The 15,418-nt window shown below is 47.1% G+C and overlaps 2 protein-coding genes across 4 annotated transcripts; one reads left to right on the forward strand and one right to left on the reverse strand.

Moving 5' to 3' along the window:
• Nucleotides 1-10: 10 nt before the first annotated feature.
• LOC111072188 (eukaryotic translation initiation factor 4E1) lies at nt 11-1,071 on the forward strand. Its single transcript, XM_022363887.2, has 3 exons — nt 11-471; nt 543-730; nt 804-1,071. Exons 1-3 carry the CDS (start codon nt 140-142, stop codon nt 962-964), a joined length of 681 nt encoding a protein of 226 aa, XP_022219579.2. The 5' UTR covers nt 11-139; the 3' UTR covers nt 965-1,071.
• A 17-nt stretch (nt 1,072-1,088) lies between these two features.
• On the reverse strand, nt 1,089-15,107 carry LOC111072185 (protein ECT2). 3 transcript variants are annotated; one of them, XM_022363882.2, is made up of 11 exons: nt 14,852-15,107; nt 11,480-11,693; nt 7,130-7,265; nt 6,946-7,052; nt 6,630-6,879; nt 4,956-6,452; nt 3,605-3,736; nt 3,181-3,540; nt 2,065-3,117; nt 1,844-1,999; nt 1,089-1,777 (listed from the first exon to the last, which is right to left on the reverse strand). In XM_022363882.2, the coding sequence occupies exons 1-11, from the start codon at nt 14,880-14,882 to the stop codon at nt 1,646-1,648; spliced, it is 4,068 nt and encodes a 1,355-aa protein (XP_022219574.2). In that variant the 5' UTR covers nt 14,883-15,107; the 3' UTR covers nt 1,089-1,645. The 3 variants fall into 3 exon arrangements, with proteins under 3 accessions (XP_022219574.2, XP_022219575.2, XP_022219576.2); XM_022363883.2 differs by lacking the exons at nt 11,480-11,693; nt 14,852-15,107 and adding an exon at nt 8,383-8,467; XM_022363884.2 differs by lacking the exon at nt 4,956-6,452 and having other exon boundaries at nt 1,097-1,777.
• Nucleotides 15,108-15,418: the final 311 nt, after the last annotated feature.

Genomic DNA, 15,418 nt, shown 5'->3' on the forward strand with positions numbered 1-15,418 from the left:
TGACATACGTTCCAGTCTAATGTCGGACATTTCCCATTTTGAATCAGTTTCTTTTTAATTTCCGGAAATTATTCACTTGACACTCGATACAAGTTTTGGTTTTGGTTGGAATTCTGTTCTGTGCTGTTCTGTAAAGAAGATGATGGCCAGTGCTCAAGTGGCTCAAGCCGGCGTGGAGGAGACTTCGCCGACGCAGCAGCAGGAAAAGCCAACGGAACAGAATGACGACTCTGCGGGGGAGGAGGTAAAAGACACCGATGGGTCATCACCACGACACGTGCGACACCCATTGGAGAACGTGTGGACGCTGTGGTACTTGGAGAACGATCGCACCAAACACTGGAAGGACATGCTCAACGAAGTCGCGAAGATCGACAGTGTGGAGACCTTTTGGAGCCTGTACTACACCATCAGGCCACCATCGGAGCTGAAAGTGGGATGCGACTACTCCATGTTCAAGCTGGGCATCAAGTAGGACACAATCCATCATCCGTTTCCACCCATCTAAATAAATGCTCACTCCTTTGACCCTCTTTCCGAAGACCCATGTGGGAGGACGAGGCCAACAGCAAGGGAGGCCGTTGGCTGATCAGCGTCAGCAAGAGCTCCAAGGCGGAACTGGATCGCCTCTGGCTGGATATACTCCTCATGATGACGGCGCGCATCTTCGATAACTCTGAGGAGATCTGCGGTGCAGTCATCAATATTCGGGCCAAGAACAATAAGATCTGTAAGTGCCAGAAATCACATACACATATATATTTCCATGCACGCTAGTGCTGCCCCTGCTCCTCCTCTTCCAGCCGTTTGGACTGCCAATGGGAGCAATGAATTGGCCATTCTCGAGATTGGCCAGAAGCTAAAGCAGTTCCTCCATCTGCAGTCGAACAATCTGCAATACCAGCTCCACTCGGATGCCATATGCAAGGTCAATTCGAGCGTCAAGTCGATCTACACCGTTTGAAAAGAGGGAAGGGTATTGGATTGCCACGCCCCCCTCTCAGATCTGTTTCGATATATATGCCAAATTTGTTTGCGATATAAAATTACAATTAAAATTTAAAGAAGAAATGCCAGCCATTTGTGTAAAATTATTGTTTAATTATTAAAATTAATATTTTTTTTATAAAATTTACTCAGTAAACATTCACAGCTTGTTGCAGTGTGTGTTGCAGTGTGTCGGGGCAATCTAAATCAACCGAAATCCCTTCGAATCAATCGATCGATCGACGGATAGGAATTCGGATCTCGTTCGTGAACTCGAAAATGCGATTTCTAGATTTCTAGACACTATTCTACGATTGTGTAGGGGAGGATGGGGTTGGGGGGTACACTCACGATTTACGACTACGGGTTTACGGATAACATAATAATATCTCGAGAGGGTGTACTATTTACAGGTTGGATCGTTCAATCGGTCATAATCATATTCGATGGTTGAAGACGGCAAACGCTTCAACATTTGCCACCTGCTGCTGCTCATCGACAAGCGACAAACTTAACGATACATTTACAAACTACAATTACAACTAAACAATTAGTTTTCTGCTCTGTTTCTGATTTGATGTGTGTGTGTTTCTCTGAGATTACGAATTCGAAGATGCGTTGAGGCATGGAATACAGAAATTGTGAGTCGATCACGACTCTAAATGCGACCCACAACGGCCTTGTTCTTGCGCGTGGGCTGCACAGACATTGGCGGCACCACCAATGTTTCCGACTGCGTCGATGGCGAACTGCTTCTCATGCTGGAGCAATCGTCTTCATCGGCCACTTCCTGTGAAAACAACAGCAGAAAACTCTTAGCAAGCGATCACTTTAGAGCAGCTCAGCAGTTACTTACATTAATATTTCTGCAGCTGTTTGCAGCCAAACGCATCTGGGCGAGCTGGGAGGAGGGCGTCAATGAGTTTGTGCTGCCAAAGGGCGAGGTCATCATTGTGGAAACGGCTCGTTTCAGCTTGTTTGGGGTCTTGTTGAAGGAGAAGGCGCGACCCACCTAATGAGAGAGAGAGAGAGAGCATCAGTAAGTGTATTTCCCTTCTGTAGGAGAGAGAAACCCACCTTTAGGCGCGTCTTGGCTGCCAGTTTGAAGGCCTTGCTCAGCGTACTGACATTCACATCGCTGATGTCCACGTCCAGCTCCTGGGATAAGCGGCAGAGCAGCAGCTTGTCCGCATCCGTGCGGCACGTGTGGGCGGCAATCTGGTTGCAGAGCTTCTTCAGGTAGCTGTGCTTGTCCGTCTCCTCGTCGCTGATGGTGAACGTGTAGAGCTTCTCCTTGTCGCCACGCAGCAGCAGGCCAAAGGCACGCGGACTGTCCGAGATGTCGATCACGAAGCGTATCGTGTTGAGGGATATCAGCTTGAGGTGCTTGTGCGTCTTGCCGGTGCTGGGTGACTTGACGGTGTTAAAGCCGCGCGAGCGTCGCTTGCACAACTCGATGGAATCGGAGAAGAGGTACAGCAGGAGGCTGTCCCCCCGCCCGCTTAACGAGTCGGACAGTTCGTTCACCTCACACTTGGCGATAAAGCTGCGGTTAGAGCTGACGAGATGCGCCGGACAACCATCGATATCGTTGAATATATCGAAGATGGCCATGCGCGACTCGGTGCGCCGCTTGTCCTCGTTGATGTGCAGGGTCACCTGTTTGATGGCCTTCAGGGCCTCCTCCAATCTCTCGTGATCCGCATTGCTGTTGCCCGTGTGCTTCAGAATGTCCTTCAGAAGCAGGCTAATGCTGGGCAGCCGCTGCACTGGCCTGATCATCAGGTCCTGCAGACTCTGGCGGCCGCACTCGGGCTTCGTCTGGTTGATCTTTAGGAAGGCATGGAAGCGTGGGTACTCGCGGTCGCAGTACTGCAGCTGCTCCTTCATCTGCTCGTAGAAGTTCACATAGGGCGGATATGCCTTGATCAGCTCCTCCTGGTGCCGGATGATGATCTCCCCGATTAGGCAGTCCTCCCGCCAGTTGGCGTGCAGATTCCGCAGATGCTCCAGCATGCTCTGGTGCACCTCGTGGATGGGCAGAAAGTTGCCAAACACAGATTTGATTTCCGATTTATTGAGCAGCGGATCATTGGTCTCGGCCAGTTCCTCCAGTTTGTTTTTAAAGAGCTACACAAAAGGGGAACACGTACAGGTTAGAATGGGGATGGGGAAAGTACGGGATGCACCTACATTTAAAATGGTATCCAGTATTCCGACATAGTTGGACTCTGTGGTGAAAAAGTCCATAAAGTGGTTGAATCGCATGGATCGCTTCACTGGCGTGCCATCAATGGGTTCCGGTTCGGCGTGGAGCAGCAGCTTGTCGTCGCCGTCCAGCAGCTTGTCCGGACTCGTGGTGCAGTCGAACAGGCTGTTGGAGACGGAGAGGAGGCCGGCATCCGACACGGAGGAGCGTCGTTTGCCCGATCCCAGCGGAGTGCCCTCGAGCTGAATGCGCTGCGATAAACGCTTGCGTTTCCTCTTGTTAAAGCTAACGGGCAGCGAGTCCCGACGATCTGTATTCGGTGTATTCGTAATGCTATCCAAATACTGGCCAGGGAAGACAAATGGTTACAAGATACGGACGTAGGCGTAGACATATGTGGGTACTTACATCTCCAAACAGATAGTCCATCTCATTGGCATAGCCATTCTGTATGGTATACCAGAACCAATCTGATTTCAGGATGTGCGAGTGATAGTTCTTGGGATCGGGCTTCGCGACGGTCGTGTGCTCGTCAACCACCTGAACGAACGATTAAATCGATTCAATTAATTTCGGGCGATTTATTCACATTATTCGTTTGGGGGGAAACAAATTGAAATGAAATGAAAAGAGGAATGCGGACAGAAAAAATGTTTTGTTTTGGTCTGCCTCGAGGCAAATTTTTAAATATACGCAAACTCAATCAAGCAGTCAATCTATATACTCGGTGGATATAGATAAGATGGATGGATGGATGGATGGATGGATGGAGAGGAAAGAATAGCAGAGCAGAGCAGCACAGCAGCACAGCGGTACAGCAGGCACAATAAATTCCTGAACTTTAAAAACATTCATTAAATGCAAAAAGGCCAAACAAAACATTTTTAGTGCACATTTTTCTTTGGGGGGTTGGGGGTGGGGGGGCAGGCAACACTTTGAAACGGCAAACGGAATGGCATGGAATGGAGGCAAATGCAAATTGTTTATCCATCGAGAGAGACAGAGAGAGGGAAGGAAAACATTTGTGCAAATACTCGGGTAAATGAAGCAAAAATAAAAACAATAATTCACCCAAATGAAATTTTAAATATTTTTTTTTTTTTGTGTGTTTGGATTAGACTCTGCGATTCCTATTATTTATCTACTTTTTTGGATGGTGGTGGCCTTTTTTAACATTTATTCAAGCTGAACGAGGAATGTGTCTGTACGTCTGTTGGATCTGTCACTGTCTTTGTCTTTGTCTTTGGTCTTTACTTATTGTGCCGCTCTTTTGTGTGATTCTGTGCGCTGGCTATGGAAGTGGAGGAAGAAATGGAGTGGAGTGGAGTGGAGTGGAGAGGTGGGTAGGAGTAAAAGTAGCAGACACCAAACGAAACCATAAATAAATTATTTACAGAAATTACAGACACCGCACCAAATTAGATGTTGAGACTTAAGCTATGAACATTCATTAAACATTAAATAACAATTAACAAAAAAATCTGGGAGAGAGGAATGAGTGGATAGGGTGGGGCGGGGGAAGGCAAACCTCAAAAAAAAAGTACAATAAATGTTGAAAATGATTAAACATAGGAAAAGGAGTACCCTTTGTACGCGTAAACTTCTTGAAATATTAAACTTTCACACTTAAAAAAAAAACAACACATGTATCCCTAAGATATCTTCCATTCGTTTGCCGTTTCAAATGCCTATTTGTCCCATAAAAAGTGCATAGATAGAAAGATCGGGAAAGTATCCACAAGTTACACATTTATAATACCATTTGCATGGGTTCGCGTCTCTGTGTCGACCCTTTGGGGGACTCTTCTTTAATATCTTGAACCGCGCTGTGCTCAACAGCAGCAGCAGCCACTGCAGACGAAGACGATGATGATGATGATGATGATGAAGCGGTGACGACAGTAGCAGCAGCAGCAGCACAGAAAGTCAATGTCGATGTGGATGAGGTGTCGTTGGTATCACAGCTCAGTTTGGAAGGGGGCTGGGGACTGGGGGATGGAGCGCTAGTGAGGGCCAGGGCGGACACGACACCGGAGACGGGGCCGAAGAGGCGCTTGGAGGTTTTCGGAGTGGCAGAGGATCGTTGCTTGGGTGCCTTTGGAGTCTTGAAGCCGCTGTCCATAGGCGGCGGTAATTTGGAGCACTCGGGAGTGCCTTCGAGATCATGATCACGATCCTTGTCGCCTCGTCGACTGTTGCTTCTGGTAATGCGGCTACAGATATTGCGGAACTTCTCCTTGACGGGCTTCCTGATCGATTCGTTCAGCGTGAGGCTGATGGAGGAGGCCAGCGAGCAATAGGAGTCGTCGGCCGCCTCGCTGCCCAGAATGGTGGACGCATCCGCTGCCGCAATCGAGCTGCGTCGCGGCCGCAGCACATTTTTCAGCGGCTCCGCCACGAAGCTTACGGAGCGACGAAGGGTGCGCGAGATGGAACCGGTGCGGGTGAGCTTGGGCTTCTTGGTGCTGCCCGGCAGGGCGCACGAGTCCACGGACATTAGCGATATATTGTCGATGCTGTCGCGCTTACGCTTGAGATCATTCTCAGTGGCAGGGGCGCCCGTTTCCATGCCCTCCACCGCCTCCTCCTCGAACAGATCGTCCGTTTCCATGTCGCACTCATCAATGGGCCTTAGGATGGGGGATATGTTGGGGGTGTGGCTGCGAAGGTCCAGCCCCAGTCCCATCGTCACTGCTTCCGTTTGAATTTCCGGGGAACTACTGATGGGCGTGCCCGCTGCGAGGCTGATACGCGGCTTGCTTGTCTTTGGAGTGCTGCCCTGGACATCCCCAGAGGCCCCACCTTGATCCCCTTCGTCATCGTCCGATTCGGGCAGCTGATCATCGCCAGCCATTTGGATAGCTGCAGTCTCCACAAAGAGGCGCTCATCGAAATGTATGTCTTCGTCTTCATCTTCGTCCTGGTTCTCGCTCTCGTTCTCCTTCTCTTCCAGGGCCTGCTCCAACACTCCTTCTACTCGTCCTCCGCCACCTCCTCCTCCTCCTCCACTATCCATCTGCACCTCATCAATGTTTTCGTTGCCTTCTGCTGCCCGGCCTGCCCGCGCGCTACCTCGCGATGATGTGGGTGTGTGGGGGGAGCTTGAGCCCCCACCGACAGTGGTGGGGGTTGTGGTTTGTGGTTCTGGGTTAGTTAGTGGTAGGCCTGAGCCTGTGCTCTTGCCTGCGGTTGGGTTAGTATCAGTGCTAGTGCTAGTGCTAGTGCTTGTAAGTACAGCGCCCGTATTGGGCATCACCTGGAAGACAGACACGTGGAGTTTAAGGCTAGTTCATGTTCGTGGCTAAAAATGAGGCATTCTAAGAGGAAAACAAATAGCACTACGGCATGCACTAGAGTACGCCAACATTCTGGAAGGGAATTGGGAGGAAAGCCTATTCTACGGGAAGGCGGATTGATGGATTGATGCACTCACAACATGCGAGCACTCGGGATCCTTCAGATCGACGCAGACACCGCCATTCTCCAGCAGCACATCGACCATGTGCTGGTGCTCCTCGGCGGGGAAGCCAAAGAAGCAGACCTTCTGGCCCTCGAACGCCTTCAGCTTGTGGGTCTTGGTGAAGCACTCCTGCGTGGCATCGAACTCCAGGGTATCGCGATCCGACCAGGCAGCATACACCCAGTCAGGACGCACAACGCTCAAGCGGAAGGTTTTGGCGTACCTACAGGAGGGGAAGATAAATATAGGTTGAGCGCCAGGGAGTTGGGGATTCACGGCTGATACTCACTGATACTTGGCGCCGCCACTGTGACTGCAAATCAGATGCGTTGTCTTGGGGTTCATGTCCTTCTTAATGCAGCCGCCCATGGAGTGGATGAGGTGCACCAGTTTTGTCTGCGGGAGGAGAGAGCACGGGGATTGAATTGGTGTATACTCCAGCGCGATGTAGAGACTAAGGGAGATCTACTCACCAGCTCGTCCTTCTTTCGTATGCCCGTGAAGCAAGTGACCACGCCGCGCATCGCATAGTTGTAAATGGGCCGCGAGTTGTGGCCCAGCGTCTGTTTCATCTCTGCCGCGTACTTCAAAGCGGGCGGACCCAGAATGCTGCAGAAGAAACAGTTGCAGATTCCGATATAGATGCAGATGCAGATAAAGGAGGAGGGGGTACGAAAGAGAGAGCGGATCCCGAGACAATTAAAATTAAATATTTATGTGGCACACTTTTGAGTTATGCAAGGCGGGGCTTTTATGGCTGCCAGTGTGACCTTGCGCAGTAGTCGTGATTCAATTGTGAATCGGTTGGGTACCGGTTATTACCGATAGCGGAGATCGATCAGTCGGTCGGTCGCTTTGGCGGCTGCCTCTGGGGCACAACTGACGCGAGAAATTGATTTCAATTTGTGTGCGGCGAGTGCGAGATATATTGAACTTTGACTCGGATGATGGCTCCTCCCCACACCCAACCCAACCCCAGTGTGCCCACCTCCTTTTGGCTTTTTCTGTTGTTTATACCCCAACGGACATCGACAGCCGGCTGTTGTCCTCGGCAGTTGCAGCCAATCCTCCGGCTCCCTTCTCATCTGGCAGAAGCCGGAAGTTTTTATAAACAAATCAATCGGTATGGAATCATCGAGCGGAAGTACAGTCGCTGCCTGCAGCCGCCACTCGACCATTGTTCCCATCTCGTTCCCATTAGTGGGCGGGCGTTCAAGGCGTATGATGCACGATGTGTGATGTGTGATGTGGCGTTTATTTATGATACATTTTTGAAGCATGCCCCCCTCTACCCCATGAGCACCATTTAATTTACGAGTACATCTGTCTCTCACAACCCCCATCAGGGCGTGTAATGATAGCCGGAATGGCAAAAATAATTTGCGGTACACCCGAAAATTGAGTAATGCCGTAGGGGAAATTCTTCATAATTTATTTGTGGAAATTGCGAGGAATACTCTGGACAATCTTCCACTTGGGGGTGCTTCATAGAACCCATTCCAATTTGATCTCCAAAGACTTTTTCACAATGAAATGTCTAACAGAGAAAAGCATTTCTCTTGCAAACTCAATTTCACTTGATCTTTCACTTTCTTGGACTTTTCTCGTGTTGCACTTCCTGTTGACTTTCACTCATCTTACTGACTTCCCGCACTGCCTTCATCTTACATATCATATTACAGTCACAGTCACAATCACACTTTCCATTTCCGTGGCATTTCCTTACCAACAAAGGAAGACTTCCATATGCACAAATATTTGTCACTGCCAAACGAACGAATCGTTCTTTCTACGGGGTTCTGTTGTCTGTTAACTGTTGTCACTTGTGCTTGGATCTTGTACCACTGATTCAGCCCCGGAATGTGTGTATAGGTCGTGGCATCTACTGCGGCTCGCTGTTCCACAAGAGTTCCAACATAATTCAATCCGTATCCGAGCAGAACAACTAAACAAATACAACTGCTACAGCGACTGGCACTCGTTGCTGGGGAAAAATGATTGAATAAACGATATGGGGACGATGGAGACAGCAGCAGCAGCAGCAGCAGCGACAGCAGAGTGTGAGCGTATAGAAAATGGAAATAGAAAATGCCTTGTCCACCCGCGCCTCCTCTGCCTCCTGTGGCTCTTGCTCTTGTTGCCACTTAATGTGTGAAACATTCTTAAGAGAGATCTCTCAGAGAGAGAGAGAGAGAGAGAGAGACCAGACCGGTGACAAATCCACAAAGAAATCTTAAGCCAAAACAGTTGGAATCTCCCCGAGAGAGAGAGAGAGAAACAGAGACAAACAAATATTTCACAAAATTCCCAAGAATAATTAAATAATTTTCAAAGTTGACTCAAGGAAAAGCCTGCTGGCTGGCTGCTCTTGTGGCTTAGTCAAGGCATAGAAATGCGCATCGCACGCGCCAACAATGGAGGGCCTCCTCCATCGCATCGCAATGGATTGGCCTCCACAATGAGGGAGGAGCAGGCCAGTTCTAGGGGGCAGATGGCATGATGAATGTGGCAAAGGGGCACTCTCCATTGTAAAGTGCGCTGATCTTTGGCTGTTGCTCCCACCCTCCGAGTGGCACTCGAACTTTGCGAGGGTCAAAACTATTGAACAGTCAATGACATGTCGTTCGCGGACCCGTTCCCATTCTGTGTTCTGCCTCAATTAATCTGCCATATATATCAACATATATATATATGTATATATCGAAACTTATAAGTTTTATATATATATTCGTATTCCTTTTTGTATTTCTCGGTTTGTTGTAGCCACAACTCATTTCATATAAAATGAATTAATAAAACTGTTTACATATACATTTTATTTTCCTCATTTTCTTGATTTTCTTTTTGGTTTTTTTTTTTGCTATTTGTTATATGGTTTTTTTTGTTTTGTTTTTTTTTTTTTGTATGGTAGGAATTTTCATTGGTGCTTTCAACACTCTCTTCTATACACTCTCCATACGATTTGACATCGTTCGTTCGCATTTTTATAGAATCTTGGCGCCAAGAGATTGCTGCAATGCCCCCCAACCCACCTCCGCCGGCCAGCCATTAATTCACTCTTCCCTCCCAGTAGGAGAAACAAATAGATAAATAATAAATAAATAAAAAAACAAAAGACGATTCATTTTCGATTTCTGTAGAAAGACGCAAAGTTGTTTTATCTGAAATTGTCATTTATTTATATTCGCTGCCAAAATAGGCAACGACTTCCCCCATTTCCCAAACGAATGAATGGATCATCGAAATGGGGGATTTGCCATACCGAATTCCTCAATGATTCAGATTCAAATATATATATTTATCCACTGGTAAACACAATTAATCTCTATCTATCTCTCTCTCTCTCCCTCTCTCTTTGTATCTATCTTGTTTGTGGCATCATTTTGGGCGGAGGAGGTTAAGTGGCCGTTAAGTGCTTTTCTGGGTTTTTCGCAGTTTTCCTGGGAATTCCTCATTTACATTTGTTCGATTTCCCCTTTCCAAATCTTTTGATCAGAATTGTGCAATAATTTCGTACCCTCACTGCTCTGAACGGTGCTCTATGTACAATTGTCTAGCATTCTAATGACAAAATCAAACTATTCTTTGGTAAATATTTATGAAAAGAATAAGCAAATCTCTTTGCAAATAATAAATGTTCTACGTTGTTTTCGCGGTAGTTTCCATTCCAATTGATAAACAGAATTTAATTCCAGCCAGAAATATGCATGTTTTTGTTTCTTAATTGGTACCAAAAAGCGAAAATAAAACTTGTACAACTTTGGCAAGTGCCATAAAAAACACATTCGCATGAAAAGTTGAGACACAGAAACATAATTAGCAACAAGCTAAAAGAAAACAACCGAAAAACCGAACAAAGCAAATCAAATGTAGAATATTTGCAATAACAAAACGAACGGATCGGCGAAACATGAATGAAAATCTACGAAATAAATAATAATTCTTAATGGGGGGAACGAGCGCTTCTTCCGCTTCTGCAGATTTCCCTTACAGGGTGTAAAAGTGTTGAGAACATGAAAAGGAAAAACAGACGCCCACCCACACAGCCACACAGCCACAAAACCACCCAACAGCACCTCATCTTCCTGTGCCACCCAAGCCCCTCTCCTCTCTCTCTCTCTATGTCTATGTCTAGGCCATAACAATTTCCACGCATTCGGTGACCTCCAAACAGAAATGCTCATAAATAAATGTTGAACCAAAGCTAAAGAATCACCAAAAGTTATGAGGGAGAGCGCATTGCTGGAGGAGAGGGTGTAGTGTAGCGTAGTGAGAATTACTACGCAGCAGGCAAATTAATCAAGCGTGCAAAAAAAAAATAACGGAGCCCACATACAATACTTAGAGCGACAGAAAAAGACCCACCAAACGGTTGCGCAAGTTTCAAATTTGACAATTTGTAGCCACAGAAACGACGCAAAGGCGACTATCGCATGCCCTTCCAGTCTCAATTATTGCTACACTAATGAAGCAGCGCTCGCGGCATGTGCGTAAGGGAGAGTATGTAAGAGAGTTTTTGTAGAGTAACCGCGGCAGACGGAGTTTGGACTTGATGGAACTTAAGAACTGCGGCGCATGGCGAATGACGCGCTGTCATCTGTTAGGATCCGTTGGAGAAAGAGGAGCAGAGCAGCGCAGCACGCGTGTGTCTCGATTTCAAATTCAATTTGTTGAGGCGGCGGACGATGGTTATGGAACTCTTTTGGGAGCACATGTGACAGATTTGTGTCTAATTTAAGCAGTACACTCTGACTCTTGCTCTTGTTATTCTCGGGTGGCGGCTAATAATAGCCGCAGACTCACCAGGCACGACTAGTACTCACCATTCCTTCTGCTTGTGCAGCGCCTGAAAGCTGTCGCCGTCAAAGTCCTCTACCACGTAGAATGTCCGCCACTCTTTGTCGTCGGCGGTGTCCAGGCCCGTGTTAGATGTTATAACGGGCAGGCCGAAGCGCTCGGCTGCCAGCAGCGTGTCCCCATCCTGGCCAGCATTCCCCACCAGGCAGATTCGTGTGGGCAGCGTTGTAATGGACATCTCTGTGTAGGGATAGAGAAACGAATCAGATATGAGTATTCTACATACATACATATGTACATAAGTGCATGTCGCACATAAATCAAACCAATCTATACGAATTTCTGGTATGGTATGGGATATACTCGATGATACCCTGCAGCTGAATGCAAACAGGTGCTGGCAGGGCCTATTTTACACCCTAAAGAAGCTGATCTGTCTTGTCTATTGCAGCACTCAAATGCTGTTATGCAAACTCTGTTACAGTCAACATATTTTATACACTTTTCTATATCACCTATATCATGCTTCATCTCGGACCTGGTCCACCCCTGTGCAACTCTATTTTACAGGGTACATACTGGGAAACGTTTTTGTTGTGATTTAGAGCAAAATTTGTGTGGATTTGTTTGTTTATGCAATTGAGTGTGCGGTACAGAGACAGACGGACAATGAGAGATGGAGGGAGAGAGGAAGGGAGCAGGCATTTGTGCAAAATAAAACAAACAAAATAGAGAGAAGAAACAGAACAGAATAGAACAGCAAAAAGCACAACACAACTAGAATGCACACACACACAAGGCCGTGGAGAGGAGGGGGAGAGCGGGAAAACGTAGGAGGAGAATGGCAATGTGGGCTGTGCTGTGCGGTGGGGACAGAAGAATCCTCAGCAATGGGCTGTCGATCATTAGGAGAACGCAACCCCACAAATTGTGAGCTGTTGACATCAATTTTAATTGTGCCGAAGAACCAAGAGAGGCAGCCCAGCAGAGAGAGAGGGACAGGAGGTAACGGCAAGGGGCATGGCTTTTAGCTCAGCCACCCACATGAGGGCAGGACGGCACCCACCCAACCAGAGAACCAAAGTACAAGAGTACGATGCGGGGAGGGGACTCTGGAAAACGTTTTCAAGTGCAAATCATTTACCCCCAATCGACATGGGCGAGGAAAGGAAAAAGAAAGAGGCAGGCAGAGACGAGAGAAATGCGGCAGCTTTTGTGGCATTAATTTTATCCAGAATTGTGCAGCTGTAACCGATGCCAATTGCATCTGCATCTGCATTTGTGTTTGTGCCCTGGCGAGACATTCGCCACTTGTGCAATTGAGGCAAAGTCCAGGAACAGTGCAGAAGATCCCCAACCAAAAGCAAAAACCTGAGGGAGCGGCAAGAGGAGAATCTCTCTTGTGTTGTTGATGTCGTTCTCCAGATGGATAATAATTCCAGCAATGCATTTCCGAAAACAACAGCAACAAATGCCCCTAATGGAGGTCGGGGATTTATGGACTAGGAAAATTCTTTAAAGGCTTGGAGTATCTCAAATCTGGACAGAAATAACTAAGGAATGTCGAATCTTGAAGTTCGTTCATCAGAGAATTCTGTTCGCAGACGCCCAGAGATTCATTGGGGAGGGAGGGAGGCTGGGGAACTGTCACAACAATTAAGAACAATTTTTAGCATTTAGCATTGATAACGATTAATTACGATCAGGAATTCTATGAATACCAACCGCGAGTGGCTCATGCGATTTTCCATGGAAATAGCTCTGCATTTTTGAGAACGTTTATTTTTTGTGCGATTCTCGGGTAAACTCTCAACCCGAACCCAGCTTAAATTTGTACCCTCACTGATCCCACAGTCAACCCCTGAGAGCCTGCGAGGGTTACACCCTCGTATGTACCTGTAAAATCTTCGTACACCTGACAGAGGGCCGTCTGCCGGAGCTTTGTCTGCCGCTGAACCGTAACCAATTTCTTGCCGTTGCAGTATGTGCTGTGGCAGCCGAAGGAGAGCCGCGTAACGGGGATGTGCAACATGTTGCTTCTTCCAAACCAGATGCTCAGGCATCAAGCACCGAACTGTAACTAAAGTCGAGAATCGTGCGAACTCCTCGTACAAACTGTTTAGCATGGCCACAGGTGTTCTTGTCCACCATGAAAGGGCAGGGCACGGCAATGGAAAAATGTGGCATGCAAAAATGGCCCTTACAGGTGGTGCCACAGGATTCCCTCTGCGATGGGAACCATTTTTCGCCTTTTGGGAATTTCTGCCTCCGTTCTGCCTGAGCGAATTTCGTTATTATTTTCTGCTGTTTTCTGATCTCTTTGGCTGCCTGCCAGAAACCTGATGAAGCCTCAATGAGTGGCATTTAAAAAATAAAAAGCCAAGTGAAGAATTGTGTGAAGAGGGTGGCGGATTGTGGGCGGCCTGGCCTGGCCTGTTCTGTTCTTAGCCTTTTGCCAAACAACAGAAACAGAAAGAGACTCAGCAATGAAAGATCTTGTAATAAAATTACGCATCTCTATGAGGAGAGTAAGCCTTGACGTAGCGCAGAGCAGAGCAGAGAACCTAGAGACAGACAGCAGGCAGAGCAGAACTTTATGGCATGTAAAAACATTGAGCCAGACGACACGAAGGACGCCTCTACACTGAATATCGGCGCCTTTTCAACATGTGTAATAGGTAGAAGAGACCGAGCGGAGGGGTGGAAATTCAAGGGACAGTAACTGAGCGAGCGCAACTGCACTCCTCGCACACGCACTCTAACACAGGAAGAGAGATCCTTTACCTGAGGGAGGTAGCCAAGGCCAGTGGTGTCTGGCTTGAAACAAGCCGTGCAGATAAATTGTCAGTAGATTTTAAATTCTTGTTCTTGTTAAAAAGGAACTGCTGCTGTTTTGTTGTTGTTTCACTCTCCTTTTCATACGCCTGCCTTGGGCGCATGAAAGTGTTGCCGTACCACGGTACAGTGCCGGCGGTGGGTGAAGTGAGGTGAGGGGCCTACCGCATTTTGCACACACAAGAATTCTTTTTATGCGATAAATATATTCTACACAGAAATAAATTCAGAAAATAAAAGCTTAAAATTCCCTGACGCGCTGCCATGGCTGTTCTTTTTTTTTTTTTTTTTGGCCAGTGAGTATGTACTTGTAAGTATGTATGTGCACAAGTATGGATATATATGTTTATTTGCTGTTAGCGACATTTTTTATGAGGATCTTTTGGCCCCGACTGTGGTTTTACTTTCCCCTTTTGACTCCCCTACTCTGCACCCTAATAAAAATACCTCTGGCGACATTGAAAAATAAATGATGCGTTTCGTTGTTTGATGTGGGGTGGGTGGGGAAGAGGGAAAGGAGATGCTGGTTGGCCCTCTCTCCCTTTTCCCCTCCAAGTACTCACCGCATTTTGATTGCTCTTCTATAGTTTCCATTTCGATAAAGTAACTCTCACGCACACGAAAACGAAACACAAACAAACGCACAAAATCGGAATATGCTAAGCGTCAATTTCGTGAATTAGTGACTACTCCATTCATGCATTTTTCACAGTCGCCCATTGCCAGGGAATCGTTTTGTTTAATATATTTCTTGTCAATTGCTCAATTAAAAAGCGGCGCGCAAATACACAAATACACAAGCACACAAACACACAGGGGGAACAGCCGGCGACACGAACAGAGAGGCGAAGGGCGAGTTCAGCCTTTTATATATTATTCACACACTTGCTAGTACAGCGGAATTTGTTCAAAAAATATTGCCACAACTAAGAGATTAACCATGCAAGTACGCGCCACGGCTGCGCGTCGGAATTAAAAATCAAAATTCAACGGCCAAGCACGTCCGGTTCGTCTTCGTCTCACTCGCACTCCTGTTGCCCAGCTGTGCCTTGCGGTGTATATGTATCTTTCGATTATTGAGATAATCTGCAGATATTCTTTCGTTTACGTAGCATCCGCGAAACAAATTA

The sequence above is a fragment of the Drosophila obscura genome, unplaced genomic scaffold, assembly GCF_018151105.1.
Source record: "Drosophila obscura isolate BZ-5 IFL unplaced genomic scaffold, ASM1815110v1 contig_1, whole genome shotgun sequence".
In the NCBI taxonomy this organism is placed as follows: domain Eukaryota; kingdom Metazoa; phylum Arthropoda; class Insecta; order Diptera; family Drosophilidae; genus Drosophila; species Drosophila obscura.